We start from the raw sequence: 16,872 nt of genomic DNA on the forward strand, positions 1-16,872 counted from the left end.
TGTGTGTGTGTGTGTGTGTGTGTGTGTGTGTGTGTGTGTGTGTGTGATGTGGGCACTGGGGGTCCTGCTCCATCACCTTCTACCTCATTCACAGGAGACAAGATCTCTCACTAAATCTAGACCTCTCAATGTTTGCTTTTATTACTTCACTGAATTTGGACCTCTCAATGTTTGCTTTTATTACTTCACATCAACACCCCAGGCCCCTGCCTTGAACCTGCAGCCTGGCTGGCCAGCAAGCCCCAGAGATCCTCCTATGTCTCACCTCCCAGTGCTGCAGGACTTACAAGCATATGGCCAGATTTGGGATTTAACAATGAGCTGAGTGGAGGTCCTAACTCAGCTCCTCATGCTGTATAGTAGTGTCCATTCCCATGGAGACATCTTCCCAGGCCTTGTGTAGTTTTTAGAGCATTAGAGTGAATGATTCATTGCTTGAATTAAATACTATGAATCAGTAAAGGGAAAGTAGGTATCTGTGAGTGGCAACAACTCTCTTATTTTAATGAAATGTCTAACATCTCATTATATACTACATCATACAAGCCAGCTTTGAACACACCATTTTGTGGTAATTATATGAGTTAATTGATTCAATGTTTATAGATTTTATAATTTCAATATCATATGTGTTATACATTTAAGGATGATATATCTAAATTCCATTGTTCAAAGTGATATCACACATCTAAAAAAGGGTTTAGAAAGTAATCAAAATAATATTTCTGGAACTCAAGAATAATTGAGATATATAGTTGTTTGTCTAGAGTAAATGACCTTCATGCCCAAAGACTTCATACTACCAAGTTATTTGGCCCCCAGAAATAAATAATTGTGTAACTAACTAGTGTGATCCTATAATACTAATTAGGTATTTACTCTATGTAGAGGTTGATAAAATTGTTAGACAACTCATTTTGTTGAGGGACTCTCAAGTATCACTTTTGGGGTCTAAATATGAAATGGGGATCTGTCCTCCCACAGACTCACATATTCAAAGTGATCCCAGATGGAGTAAGGCTCAAAAGTAGGGTCACAGAAAACCCTAGATAATAAGGAATCTAATTTCACCAATGAATTAACAAATTTATGAGTTCACATTGTAATGAGCTATTCAGAAGGACAAATAAGATCACTGGGGCATTCTTGGAAGAGTATATCGCATCCTGGCCCCCTTGTAGGCATGATGTTTTTCTGCTCTGTGTAAAGGATATCCTTGTGCTATGCCAAATGCTGATTTCTATGCCCCAATATCTTATTTTAATCTAGACTCAGCATTTAAATGCTTATGTCAAGAATCTCCTGTCTCAAGTTTGTATAAACAATTCTTAACATTTACTCTCTCTTTCATCAATAAATGCTAATAACCTAATAGCTGGGCAGAAGGAAGGATAGGGTGAGATTTCCAACAAGGAGAGGAAGGAGAGAAGAGAGAGGATGAAAGATTCAGATCTGCCATGAGGAAGGAGGAAGGAGGAAGGATTTCTTGAGAGTTCAGCAGAAACCTGGAAGACCTAACTGCAAGTATAATTGAGATCATGGCTGGGAGGTAGCCAGATTAGTTTAGGGGACTGAGACAGTCTGCCCTGTTATTGAGGTGAAACTTTAAAATATTAAAAACATTTATGCCCCTTGTTCTCTCTCCTGGGCCTAATGAGGTGAGCAGCCCTGCTGTGCCAGCACTGCTGTGAAACTCTACAAAGCAACCAGCCGGATACCGACAAGACTGCAGAAGCTGGACCGGAAGACCTTCTCTTTTAACTTGATTTTCTCCAGGATTATTTTTACAATACCAAGAAGCTAGTGTAGTTAGTCACCCTAGACTGAAGCAGTCAGGGTCTACAGAGAGGACAGAAGAAAATACCAACCCATCTATGGTTACTGCATTACTCTCTGGACCCTCTTGTCCAATCTCCCAAGTACAAACCTGTGGTCTTCTACCAAGAGACAATCATTTAGCTGAGCAGGATTCCAAAAGGGATGGAATCCACTTGTCCTAATTTTCATGAGTCTGGCTGCTCTAACTGCTAAGCACTTCCAGAACCGTTTCAGTCTGTGTTGTCATTACCACAGAGCAGCGATGTCCCAGCTCCCAACACCAGCCTCGCCTCCTGACCCCTGCTGGCACTTTCCTGTTCTTCAGGCTGTCGTGCAGCTGCTTGCCATTTTAAATTATCTTTGCCATAACTTCAGGAGGTTTGCAGATCACTAAGACAAATGCACTTAACTAACCTGCATCTATCTCTGAAGGCTACAGTATTCTTATACTTACATGTTGAACATTTTAGATTTAAAATATCAATTATGTATGATTACATTATATCAAAACTAAAATTGCACATTCATACTTCCTATCACAACTTCTCAATGTATAATCCTAATGTTAACATAAAAGTATCAGGTGTCCAATGGTGTAAGAAAGAAGAGAAAGGGGGAATGAAAAAAAAAGACAACAGAGCTTACGAGTAATTTGGTTCCATGCTTATTTCTTCTTTAAAAAAGACCTCTCCATCTTCTACTTGCATACAGCTAATATCTGGTCCATCTTGATATGGCGTAATGACTCGTCTCTCCATTGCGGGAATCTACAGCATGATAGGCAGCACTTTGTAAATGTGAAATTTGTAATGATTTTCAAAAACTGGTAATACCTCGTATAATGTCAGGTGGTAACATTAACTAGAAATCATATAGGATACCTAATGATTGACAAAATAGAATGAAAAAGAAAATTTCAAATAGATTAATTAAAAAGCATTATTACATAAAACTGCTGAGGACGGAGGTTTAAGAGCAACTCTGCTTTCGTCCTAAGGGCAGCCTGACCATCTCTCAGGGGCCATGTGAGTCAATGCTCACTCAGGATTGTCCTGGCCTTTGTAACTACAACTCTGAAACACAGAGACTTATTATATTGAAATCTAGGAGATGGGTTAATTTTACTATGTCTTCAGTTTTGATATTTGCACTTTTCTGTGGGACTTTATGTTCTGATTTCTAAAAGATAATGTATTTACATTCATTATGAATTTATTCCATTGTCAGTCGGGTCTAATATCCTGTATTGATGAATCTGCACTGAGAATACAAATATCCTACCATTTTTCGGTAAAATATGGAAAGATCCTTCAAAACATCCTCACTTAAAACATCAAGAGACCTGAAAAACAGGAAAAAAAGTCTTAAGACTCAAATGATTTAGCAGTTATCAAGATTTTTAAGCATGTTTATTTCAAACTGTCAAATAAGGAACAAAGTTCTTTCTCAAGTTTACATATACTAGCTATTAAAATTCCTTTTGGAAATAGGTGTAGTTGTATTATGTATTTCAGGTAACCAGCAAATATATTCCACAAATATCTTGATAAAACTAAAGCAAGTACTCATTTTCCACAAACTATAGTGCCTGTCTGTGTAAGGACTGTAAGGACAGCACACTGGCTTAAGCATCAGAGCATCCAGGTTCCACCTAGCATGATCAATGCTGTCAATCACCTCCTGACTGTGACTAGCTCACTCTGCTCCTGAGTCTTACTTAACATCTTCAAGTATAAAATGATGTTTGGATTACATCAACTATATTCAAGATGTCACAGGTTCCAACAGGTACTTGAGTCATCAATGAAAATCTAAGACGAGGTTTACACCCATTTTTATGTATGTGTACATATTTATCTATATAGTTGTTTTTATACATACAAAGTGTGTGTGTATACATGCACACACAAATTGTTGTTTTTGAAGCTATTTCTACAACTAGTAGAAAGCAACTTTCATATTAAAATCTGTATCCCATCAGTTTTCAACAACTGTAGCATAATTAATTGCATCAGCTTGTAATGCTATGTATATTTCGAGACAGCCTCCTTTTTGTAACATTTATGTACATGCTGTTTTCACTCTTAGCAAACATAGACCTGATGAAGAATTACATAAAACGTTATATTTGTCTACTCCTATAAAGCTGTCTCAACAAAGAAACAATTTTTAAATCACTGTTAGAAACACTGAAGTTTCTCTGGTCCCTCTAATCCTCAAAGTGCTGACTCTTTAGCATTTGTCAAATTCCTTCCATCCAGGTTAAACACATTATTAACCTTTAAAGTCCAAGTGCATCTTTTATTTAATATACACATCTGCTTGTTCAAGTCATACAGCATAGGTACCCAACCAACCTTGCTTCAAGTAAAGCTGCCATATTCAGTCCTATGAACTGTAAACAAGAGAGTTTCAACTGCTCAGCATTGTACATTGCTGCAAACTCCAGCAGCATGGCAGCATTCTTAAGGGTAACTACAGAAAAAAAGAGATTTGCAAAATTAGATGGAGGTGAATTACTTTAATAAGTGAAATACTTGCATTTCTAAAGTTACAAGATTTCAACATGTAAAACAAGAAAACAAAAAATAAAGGCTGGAGTAAATATAGAAACGAGTTTCATTACAGGATGCCAAAATATTTTAACTGACTCATTTTGAAGGGACAAAAAAAAGCTTGCACACACAAAAATTTTAGAGAAAACAAAATAGAGAAGGGGAAATAGTACTAGCTGGATGCTAACGTGTAAGAGTGGTTACTCTTTCTCTAACCCTGAAAAAATAAAGGTGGACAGGATGTAACCCTGCAATCCCAGCATGCAAGAGGCTGAGGCAGGGCCACAGTGCACCCTCCAGTATAGAACATACACAAAGACCTTGTTTAGGAAACAACAAGAACAAACTAAACCAGGCATTAAGTCTGGGAGAAACTGATAAATTAATTCTAAACACTGACTAGTCTGTATATACAAAAATACATCTACATCTTACTGTGGTATTGTCTGTGCCAGTGCATAGGATTATACAAGAGCCCAGGTCCAGTAATGTCAAGTAAATGTTCTACATGAAGTGCTATTTTGCTAGAAACCCTCTAAGAATATTCTACCTGCTCATGGATTTAGCTACCTAAAGCTCTCACCACCTTACTCATACAGAGTCCAGCCAACAGAAGAACGGAGCTGTCTTCTCCCATTTCTTTTTTCTTTCTCCCCAAACTGTCAAAGTTACAATCGCAGTCAGTAAGTTTCTGCCTCCTTCTAAGCTAAAACTGCAAATGATGATGAAACCATCTCACAGAACGAAGCAGAGCACAGAGAAACTTTCTTTGAACTGCTTAGTTGAGAATGATGTGTGCAATGCCTAAGTGAGGAAGTTTCCATGAACCCCTCTGCTAGGAATGTATTCATCAGTAGACAACGACACAGTAGGGAAAGAATACAGGGGAGGCCAGCAGAGGCCCCTGAGCCAAGGAAATACCCATGCCATGGCAAGTCCTCTGCTGCAGCATCTTTTCTTGCTTGTGGAAAGAAAATTTAGGCTGTTTTCCTATTCTAACCAAGGAGCAGACAGTTCCCAGCACTCAAAAAAAAAAAAAAACAAAAAAAAAAAACCTGACAGAACTTCTTCCATATTTTCCAAAGCAGCCATGAAATGAAAATACAAAACTATTGCATATGCTTACATATCAGGTTATGAAAACTGCAATTTTCACACTAGAATACACAAAGTTAGCCAAATGGAGAGTAAAAAGAGGTACTTAAAAATCTCTTGGCACTGAAAGGATGAGTTACACAGAGCTCAATGCGAACAGTGACAGCAAGATCCAAATGGTGGAGAGATGAAAAACATGTGGCCATTTCCACAGCTAGAAGGATCAGGATGCAACAGGCAAACCACAAATAAAATTAATATTTGATTTCTAAGATGAGTATTTAGGAAAACAACCAAGCAATTGACTTAAAAATAAATAAATAAAAGATTTGAAAGAAAAGAGTCCATGGATTTTGTTGAATTAAGCTAAGGGAAGAACTTCATAAAATTTCCAGCAAATGGAAATAGGTTGGTAAAAAGAAAGAAAAAAGAAATGCAGCCAAGACCATTCAATACTGAGATCCACAGACACACTAGAATCACCTTAGCCATTTAGGGTTTCATAGCATTGTAATAAAAATACTTGTTAAATCTAAAGTGGATATATTTTCAATTATTTCTAAGGAAAGAATGTGTTCAGAAATGACAGCATATAGTAATCTAAATATCTTGCTATTTTTGTTTTTGTTTGTCGTTTTTTGATGCACAGTCTTACTATGCAGCTCTGGAACACTGTGTAGACCAGGAGCTCTGGCCTGGAACTCAATATGTAGACCAGGCTAGCCTCCAACTCACAAAGATCCACCTGTCTCTGCCTCCCAAGTGCTGAGATTGACAGCATATGCCACCATGCCCAACTGTCTTGATTTTTTTTAAAGGCACACACACAAAACAATGGTGTTTCACTCTAAATAGAATAATAAAGTTAATACAACAAAGTCAATATACTAAATAGCATTAGGTCAATTTGGAAACACACTAATAGTCTACTGTTAAAGTACTCACGGTTTTCAGTCAGCGCTACTTCACAAATCTCCTTTAACCTAGTTATGAGAAGCTGATCAGCCACTACAAGAACACTACAAACAAAATCCACATTTTGAGACTCTAAAAAAAGAAAAAGAAAAAAATTACTCTGTTATTTCATAACCATTACAAGTAGTAAGAACAAGTTAAGACATCCAGGTAAAGAGGCTTTGATTCTTTTCTACCTGTCAGAATGACAACCACAACAAATCATGAACACATCAAAATAACTCTACCTCTTAGGTGGACAACTAGAAAAAATCCACCACCAAATCCATTGGTGTTTAAACTTCTCTTCTTATTACTATGAAAAAAAAAAAAAAAACTAAAGCAGTTGAGCAAGAAAGGGTAGATTCTGGCTCACAGTTGAATTCACAGGCTATCATAGCAGGGATCCGGGCAGCAGAAACACAACTAGTAACATGACAACCACAGTGAGAAGACAGCTGCTCGGCCCCCACCCTTTCTATTCACACAATCCAGGACCCCAGGCAGGGAATGGTTCCATCCACAGCACAAGGTTCTTCCACGGTCTTCCTTCCTCCATTAACACAATTAGGATAATCTCCACAGCCATATGTGTCCAGAGGCCCATCTCCCTCCCAGTTAATTCTAGTTTCTGTCAGGTTAACAATTGTCACTAACCACTCACCATACTGGCTCAGACAGTCTCACAATGGGACTATGAAATGATCAACCTAAAGTGAATACTTCAGTGTGGAAGGCTATGTGGAAGGCTACTAGAATATCTGACTTGTTTATAATTTCCCATTTCATTGAGAAATATTCCTAAAACTAATAAGCAGTCAAGTCCTCCATGCTCCAGTGGAGAGTCTCACAACACCTATGGGAAGCATTAACTATACTTTATGGTCTTTCAAAAAAAAGGGGGAGAGAACAAACATAGGAGGGGAAAACTGGGAGATCACAGGAGGAGCTAGAGGAGAGGAATAAAGCTGAATATGATCATATTTCACTGTACACAGGCACAAAAATCTCAAAAATAAAACATCTTAAATTTAAAACAAAAAGCAGAATACCATAAATATAACTACACACCAACAATGGTAGAAATGTATTTCCCCCCTTGGTGACACATTTTTCAAAAATGATGGGCACACAATATTATGTAAAAATATAATAACAATAGCACAAAGAAGTAGGTAGAGGTGGGGCTATAAAAATACATTTTTGAATAATACTGACTTAGAATTAATTAAACAGGATTGTCCTAAAACAGTAAAATCCTCCCCCAAAAAAACAATTTTTGAAAAAAAATCGCTTTTTAAAACATAGCAAGCAAAGGCTGGCGAAGTGGCTCAGATGGTAAAAGCGCTTGCCACCAAGCAGGATATCGTAAGTTCAATCCTCAAGACCTACAACATGGAAGAAAACCAACTCCACTAATTTATCCTGACTTCCAGTACCAGGGTATAGATGACACCCTCATTTGGCCTCCATGGGTACTTGCATACACACAATAAACACAAGCACACACACACACACACACACACACACACACACACACACTTAAAAAAATATCATTTAAAATAGTGGCAAAAAGAATTCTGAAAATTGTTTTGACAAAAGAAGTGATTGCAAAACATGTACACAGAAAATATTATAACTATAGAAGTACATCCCATGCCTTATACTCACTGTTACGGTTAAAAAAATAGCAGATTTTTCTTACAGGTAGAAATACTATGCAATTTGAATATGGTGACAGGGGCACAATTTTAAAATTTAACAAATAACAGATATGTTCTTTTGAAATGTACAAATATTAGGTATGAATGTCTCAATCTTGAAAAATATACATATATATATATCTTTTAAAATATATGTATTATTTTAAATATATACAGTAAATACATTTTAAAGTTTCAGTTATACACTCAAGTACACAAATCTTCAGTCTTGCTTTCAATCAAGCACCTTATCCTTAACAAAGACCACCCAGATTTCCTCATGCAGACTGGTACTTAACAAAATGCATCTGCTTTCAGAGAATTGCCCTGCTTAACTATACTTGTCTTCTTAAACAGTTTGATTGTCCACTAGACTGGAATTTCTTGCAAGCAGACAAGGTCTTTTCACTTTAAAATATCTACAGTGTAACCTGAGCCTTGAAACTAACAGCATAAAAACCCCACCCACCACTCAGAACTGCAGCCAATCAAACAGGACATTAAACTACAAGTTCCGCCTGAGAACAAGTACAAATCACTTCCTTCATGAACTTCCCTCAAATACAATGGTTTCACTGCTGATGCATTGCTGGAAACGAGAATTTGCCTGAAACTACACACCTTGTACTTGATATTAATCAGACGTAGCTAGAGAGATGAAATTTCTAACACTAATTTTAACCATGACACATAATTCTAAAAGGAATAACTCAATGTGGTAAAAACGTAACTTTTCTGCTTGATTACTATTTGTAATAATCTGTTACTTATTTTAAATCAAGCCTCCAGTGATAGTTCATTTCAAAAGGAAACGAAGATTCATGGGGATTGTACCATTCTACTATAACCGAACCAGCTAAGCTTCCTTTCATTACCTTTTATCACCACAGCCTCATCAGTGTAGAGGTAGTCCAAAATAACTTTCAGAATCTCAGACCGGATTGGCATTTCCAGAGCTGCACAGCTGGAGGCCTGTGAGCACAAAGACAGAATAAACTCATTCATCTGAAACAATAAAATACTACCATATTCTAAGTTGGATTACTACTATGAAAACTGCAGACAGGAAATCACATCCAAGTCCCTCGAAAGAATTTATAAAACACAAATCTGAAATGAGACATTTAATTTAAAATATAACATGAAAAAGGGAAACAGAAAATTTCAGAAAACAAGGCACACAGGACAGTACTATGGTGTCTCAATAATGCTAAGACTGAATTTTCATCAGCTTTATAGCAACTATTTTACCTTCCAAATGTTGGTGTTTACTAGTAAACTTGAACACGTATACTTTATTACAAATGAATTAAATAGCTAATCCAAAATAAAAAGTTCCAATTGTGAATGTGTCTGAGTGTACGTGTCTATGCAGCAGGGCCCACACACTTTGTCCTCACAGCTCACCTCAATCCACGATCTGCCAAGCATGCTGTGGAAATACTCTGGAAGAGAAACAGTGCAGTCAGAAGAGGGAAGCAGAAGCCAACAGAGCACGCAGCTGCGGCTCACAGACGCCACCTACCAAGTCTTGCACAGAGCACACACTTATGACAGGGGAATTCCTTTCCATCCACAGATTTCATGGTAACATCATACAGAAACGAACTGAAAAAAAAGAGTTCAATCAAAGATCAATTTCTTGCATATTTGCAAAGAAGGAAAAAGCCCATGGATTTGGCTCAACTTTCATCTTAGTAAAATGCTGGCAAGAATGAAAATATGGATATGCGTGTACCTCATCTCTCACTAGCTCATGAAAATAGTAATAGCCAAATCATTTTTAAATTTTTATTGAAAAGAAAAGTGAATCTAAACTTTATAAAACCTTCCACTTGATTTTCTTTTGTATTACAGGCAAGGTACTAGTGACAATCAGTAGCACACTCCAAACTAATTCTCTTATTTGAACAGCCTATTGCATGCCAAGTAATCCACAAAAAACCTCAGTTTCTCCTCCTCCAAGACTTATCACCTAGAAAGTATCTAACAATATTTTAACAATGTATGAAGAATATTTACTCTTGGGGAAAGTATGCTAAGCAAAATCCTCATCCTCATGATGAAAACACAGAGTCTGATGGGGATGGAGGGCGACATACATCCCACTTGTAAGAGTAAAAGCTGAAGAGAACGTTAAAAGCCCTCTCTTCATCTGAATAAAACAGAAAGAAGGACCTCCTTCAAGGACTTGAGCAGTGGCTGCTTTTTGCTCAGTGGCTCCTGCCCCCTCCAAGGGTAGCAGAGGTGATCAGGTGCTTCCTTCTCATGTGGGCTGCAAATAGCTCTACTTCCATCTTGGAACCAAAACTCTAAGCATGCAAAGCTGATCCTCATTTACCAACTTACCATTTCTTCTGACTTAGCTTCAGTTTATTACCAGTTTTCTTCGCGATAACATTAATTTTTTCATTTTCAAATCGGACTCCATCTAACCTATCAAGGAAAAAATACAAATTAAGAAAAGGTGAATACAGTGCTCTCCTAAGACCAACACACAACAAAATCTGGCAGCTTACAGTAAAACACAGCTACGTCATCTCCTAGAAAGGAACAAGAAGCCTCATTCCAAGCCACAATAAATCATAGTTCTAATTAGAATTTAAAATATGCTTAATACCATTATTGAGAAGCCACAAATGGAAGCTATAACACAGTCTTTTTTATTTTCCAATAGGAATCACTGCATCCATTCCTTCCTGTTCCAATCTATGACTTCACACAGCAGCCTTGTGAGTGAAGTGAAAGGGAATAGCAATACTGATTCATGATGAGAGGGGCAATGTGACACTTTATATAGCTCCATGGCAAGCCTTTATCAACAACACAAACACTTTCCATACTGAGAAACTGAGGTCCGTAGAAACCTGCCCTGGCCAGAGTGAGCAGAGCAACAAAGCATACACTGCACAGGTCTGGGAGCAGAGACCTTTCCAGCACACAATAGGACTTGCCACTCTCCCCGTTACACACTCCCCAAACAGCACTGAAACCCATCAGCAACCTTTCTGTCCCTTAGTGATAACTTCCAGAAAACAGCAGTGAGGGAAAGGTCCGCATCCATGTACCGCTACCGCTGAGGCAGAGGAAAAGGGAAGACAGGAGAGTGAGCGGAAACACAAGAGGCAGCAGTGCTTCAGAGGAGGGCTGAAAGAGGCAAGCTCAGGAGCACAGGATGAGGAACTGTACCTGCTACTCAAATTACTGAGGCCAAATTTCTTTGCAACGTTTTGCAACATCCTTACAGGATCATCTTCCCCAACACCTTTTCCCTTCTTAGAAGATCTGGGTTTGCTCTTCTGCTGTTCACTAAGTGTGTGAGCCTGGTTGCTCCTGTACACCTCAAATGCTGACTTCTGTTTATCATCCACATGGCAATTCACAGTGTGCAGATGAGAATCTGGGGAGCCCTTACAGTCTTCTGCCTTTTTGTTCACAATCATTCTTGGTTTGAAGCCATGAGTTAAGAAGTCACAGGTATCTGTATACATGAACTGTAAGAGGTATTCGAACAAGTCAGGATGAACTTTCTCCACCACAAAAAGATGGCAGCCAGCAGCATCTTCGTCTTTCCGGTAAACATCCGTCAGCTCTAAAGGAGAGCCATCTGAAAGGAACAACTTCTGGAAGAAGTCGGAGCGCACTGCCAAAACGTATTTATGCGCAGGGAAGAGTCTATTGCCAACTTGAAAGGTCACATCGTGGAAGCTGTCCATTTCATCTGTCTCCCTCAGGAGCTTGCCAAACTCTTCAAAAAAAGATGATGAAGACACAACTGGAACTTCATAAAGGCTGGAAATGAAGCAAAGATAATGACTACTATGAAGAGAACACAGAAACGGATCAGAAGCTGATTCCCTTGAAAAGAAATGGTTTACTTAAATTGAACCTAGAAACATTCAATTCTGGCATTTTGTAAAATACAAGAAGATCACCCCAAAAGTGTTAAATATTCTGTCAATCTTCAATGTTTTTCTATTTGTCTTTGCATAAGATTAAACAACATAACTGAAAACAATAAAAATAAGAAAAGTTCCCAGGTTTTTCCTTTCTCACATAACTTATTTTAGAAGTAGAGAAAAAACAGAACTAAGCAAATAAAACTAAGGTCATAGTTACTCACGCAAGTGAGAAAAAAAAGTGCTGCATGCTTATAATCACACCCTGTCTGTCCACATGACACCCTACCGAGGGGAGTGATTACTGCTCGTGCTCTGCTTCAGATCTGGGCAAACCAGAATGGATGGTCACCTAACTTCCAGGTCCTCCTCCCTCTTCAACAATGCCACTCATGTTTCTCTTATATCTCTCCTATTTCTCTGGGGTTCTACCCAATATGTGACCATACCACCTCTTTTTTTGTCAATTACATATTCAAAAGACAGAAACTTTTACACACTACCTCAAAAGTATTTATAATACATTCTTTAGAACCTGAGCCCCTCAAGTACAGCATGGACTAAAGACAGGCCCTATGTGGGCATATACATCTGTCTTCAAGGTTTTCAAAATCAGGTATAAACTAGGGGGAAGATACACTATCCCCAGTGATTGCCCTTGTAACACACTCATTTGCTGAAGGTCTCTACAGATCTTGGTAACAGCTCCTCAATTAAATAGGCATCAGGAGCTACTGAAAACAAAAGAAGGTCTAATGATTATTCCTTCTAAAAATAGAATATATTAAAGACAATTATACCTTGTTTTAGGGTCTGACTGTAGGATTGCAAAGTTGCACCCACTTGGATCTGTGCTGACACTAACAGCTCTATGGGCAAAAGGAAGTTTCTCAAGTCGAATTCTTTCATACACACTATTTGTATCAGAGACACAAGACACATCTGATGAGGAATGATGGAGGTTTGGTAAAATGTCTGCTAAAAAGAAAATAAACGAACTATCATTAATCAAGGCTGCAATGAAATTAGAGTAACTGGAATAAAAATGATTTGAAAACATAAAAGCATCTTTCATACACATGAAGTTCTTCTGAGGAATTTAGAACCTCTCCATCTTCAACACAGCACTGCGATCTGTGTACTTACTACACACACAGACTTTTTAGGATTAGCCATAGTTTCTTCTTCCAACAAACACACCTTCCACACGGCAGCCCAAATTAACTTTAGAATGGCATGCCTACCTACATTAACTCTGTATGAACCTAAGTGTCACCACACGCTCCCTCCATCCTCTCCCAGACACTGAGCCCAAATGACCACACTGTGCTACTACTGAGTCAGGACTAAGTGTTCCTATCCTTAAGAAGAGTAATGAGAACACGCAATAAAAAACATGACTAATAGCTAGTCAAATTCCATCTACAACACAAACTATAAAATGATTCCATGTAGACACAGCACCTATAAATAAACTTTCTGGCTACAGTAGAAAAAATTTAAATGAGAAAATATACACAAAGACTATTAAATCAACAGAAATAATAAAGATGGTATATATTAGGACTGTTGCAATCAACCAGGAGAGGGGAAAAGGAATGATTAAAAAAAAAAATTTAAGATGGGGCTGGAGAGATGGCTCAGTGGTTAAGAGCACTGACTGGCCGGGCGGTGGTGGTGTATGCCTTTAATCCCAGCACTTGGAAGGCAGAGGCAGGCTGATTTCTGAGTTTGAGGCCAGCCTGGTCTACAGAGTGAGTTCCAGGACAGCCAGGGCTACAGAGGTCCTGAGTTCAATTCCCAGCAAACACACGGTGGCTCCCAACCACCTATAATGGGATCCGATGCCCTCTTCTGGTATGTAGACAGCTAAGGTGTACTGGTATACATAAATTAAGTTAATAAACCTTTAAAATAAATTACTATAGGAGTAGCACTACGTAGCAACTGCTTAATGTAAGGGACAGTATGGAGTTTAAAGTCCAGCCAGTTACTAGGACAGAAAACACTGCGAATCAGCTCAGCGAGCATGAGGTCATGAACTCTGTGTCAGACCACTAAGAGAATGATGTAAAACTCTGAAGATTTGCAAGTCTTCTTACGAGACGGACCCATGCTCTGGTTACACTCTCAAATGTAGTCTACTTCAAGCTCCTGGACTTCACTACGCTGCCTCTAACACTCAGCTCTTCGAATTCCTATGCTCTTAAGAAACTCATGTGCACTTATACTATCTGTCTCAGGGAACTTTAAGTAAAAAGTATCTTTTGGCTCTATATGCTGTGAGTCCCACATTTTTGCATAGTCAACACACCTTGCCTGTTTACAGACTTGAGTTTATACATCTATAAAAAAACAATAAATCAATATTATGCAAAACTCTTCATTTTTATGTTTTATAATTTTGATGCATTTATAACTCTGAGCAGTCATAAATGTTCCTAAGATATACTGTAAGCACGCAACAAGTAACTCAGTGACTCAAGAGGACATAATGAAGGACCACAATGCCAACGACTACATTAATGCTAATGACAGAGGGACACCCATGCCCTGTGCCATGAGTGACTTTACAGTCTGTGGCGAACAGGCACTGAACTAACCACAAAAGCCAATACACTGCTCAGAGGTCTGCCGAGCAGCACCCAACGCAGCAAAGCTGACTAGGGCTCTTAAGTGCAGTCATACTAACTGACCTTTCTTTTCAGAATTCTTTCTTTTGTCTTCAAACCACTTCCCTTTAAATCCTTCCCCATCCTGTGTGACAAACAGAATTTCATTTCTATTTAAAGCAATATCGGAGATTGACACCTGTCGAGGATAGGCCCATCGGCACGGCTTCAGAGAACTGCTGAGTGATCTCCAGCAAAATACCTGTGAGGAAGCCAGAGCACAACATAAAGCACGCAGCATCAGAACAAGCACACTCTGAACTAAGAACAGTATTGTCAGAATAAGAGCCTTAGCTTGTGTTCCCATCACTACTCTTCCACAGACAAGAGAGATACTACAAAAATCAAGACGATGTCGGACGCACACCTTTTAGGAGAGTAGATTATGCCACATCGCGTATTAAAATGTTCCAGTGGCACTCCTCCCAAGGAGGCACTGTTGCCCACACGACTTGCTTGGGGCAAACAGTCCTGCTGGAATAATGTAGCATACTGAAATGTAGAACCAATACTTTAACATCAGATAATTACCAAATTCAATCCAAAACCACCCTTCAAGAAGAAGATGTACTTACTTATGACTAAAACAAAATCTTAAATAAAGAACCCAGTTCGATGAGTCCCAGCAGTCCTGGCGTTGGATAGGGAGTACTGCTAAGGTATGGATAGGATGTAAGGGGAGGGTGTCTATAGCAACAGTGCCTTTGCCCAGGTACCTGTCATGTCCTAAACTTAAAACTGCTTGTGGTTGTTTACTTGTTTTAAGACAGGCACTTCCTATATAGTTCAGGCTAGCCTGAGTACCAGCCTCATTGTCCTGTACAATGGGATTAAAGGAATGTTCCACCATACCCAGTTAAAACTGGTGATTTCCAAAAGTATGACTCCTCATAACCTTTTTTTTTTTTTAAGTAAAGCACAAAATAGTACCTGCCAAAGTCATTCACACAGAAGGTCATGCTCTCACTATGAAAATAAAGGCTACAACTTGTACTAGGAACACACCAGCAGGTGGAGCTTTGCAATTACATCTTGTGTCTGTTTAATCTTTGAGGGGTGGGGCTAAAACAGGGTCTTCTAAGCAGCCCAAGAAGCACTGTAGTCTCTACTCTGCAGACAGCACAGCCTCCAGCTAGGACTACAGGGAACACCACTAAGTAAAGACTGTGGTGTGTCATGAGGAGGGAAGAGGCACTCTGTAATACCAACAAATATGCCCAGAAGTGATTGTTCAGCTTTTAAAATGTGAAGCATATTACTACTTATACCTCACAAAATATTTTATATCATTATTTTACGAGAAAACTGTTTTCTGTTTTCCTAGCCACAGTGTGTAATTTTTTCAGTTTTACTAATATATAACAGATATAATGTTAAACTTAAATATATTTAAGCTTTACAATACTCTTTAAATTTAAAAGGTAGCTATAATTTATAATATAATTTTGAGCCTACATTAAGCATATCTTTATGTAAAAGTATATTTCAGGACTGATGAAAAGGGTTCCCAGTAACATAAGTGCACCCTAGCACTTGTGTGTATGTATGCTTGTGCATGCACGTGCTCACACAAACATATAATTTATAATTAAAGATATTCAAAAATAGCAATTTTATTAGAGAAATGCACTGATACATTTGCACAAGTAATAAAAATGACATTTAAGAGCTAAGATCTAGAAGCACACCATTGTTTATACATGTAATAGAATAAAGAAAGGCATCATAGTCTCTGCACACACACACACACACACACACACACACACACACACACATTGTATATATACTCATAGAAAGCCATAATTGGGGAGAATCCTTTCAATTATAGCACAAATCTACAATACATTACCTACTTACTATTAGAAAAATAACTAAATCACATTTTCTTCTACCTATGCCTTTCAACACTGTTGATAAATATTCAGTTTACATACCAAATAATTCAAACTTCCTGTGTTCATTTTATGAATAAATAAACCTTAAGGCTGTCGTACTGTGCACCATTGGGTTAGAAATAGTCCTGTGTGTCTCTGCAACCCTAGTTGTCATCTCTGCTCCACTAGATGTCACAGAAGGGTAGGAGAACCAGTAGCAGCCATCAAAGGCCAGGTTTCCACTTCACATTACCATGGTCTATGTAAACCACACTACTAGTCTTAAACACAAAACTCTTCTC

General features: G+C 38.3%; 1 protein-coding gene across 1 annotated transcript in view; it reads right to left on the reverse strand.

Moving 5' to 3' along the window:
- Positions 1 to 16,872, reverse strand: part of Ibtk (inhibitor of Bruton tyrosine kinase) — a 69,512-nt gene that overhangs the window by 32,113 nt on the left and 20,527 nt on the right. The window contains exons 10-20 of the mRNA XM_031345716.1: positions 14,721 to 14,898; positions 12,825 to 13,002; positions 11,315 to 11,917; positions 10,475 to 10,561; positions 9,651 to 9,733; positions 9,533 to 9,570; positions 9,001 to 9,097; positions 6,414 to 6,515; positions 4,176 to 4,293; positions 3,100 to 3,160; positions 2,464 to 2,585 (exon numbers count right to left, since the gene is read on the reverse strand). Coding sequence (XP_031201576.1) covers positions 2,464 to 2,585; positions 3,100 to 3,160; positions 4,176 to 4,293; positions 6,414 to 6,515; positions 9,001 to 9,097; positions 9,533 to 9,570; positions 9,651 to 9,733; positions 10,475 to 10,561; positions 11,315 to 11,917; positions 12,825 to 13,002; positions 14,721 to 14,898 — 1,667 coding nt within the window. The remainder of the gene's footprint in view (positions 1 to 2,463; positions 2,586 to 3,099; positions 3,161 to 4,175; positions 4,294 to 6,413; positions 6,516 to 9,000; positions 9,098 to 9,532; positions 9,571 to 9,650; positions 9,734 to 10,474; positions 10,562 to 11,314; positions 11,918 to 12,824; positions 13,003 to 14,720; positions 14,899 to 16,872) is intronic.

Source organism: Mastomys coucha, unplaced genomic scaffold, assembly GCF_008632895.1.
Source record: "Mastomys coucha isolate ucsf_1 unplaced genomic scaffold, UCSF_Mcou_1 pScaffold23, whole genome shotgun sequence".
NCBI classification, from domain to species: Eukaryota; Metazoa; Chordata; class Mammalia; order Rodentia; family Muridae; genus Mastomys; species Mastomys coucha.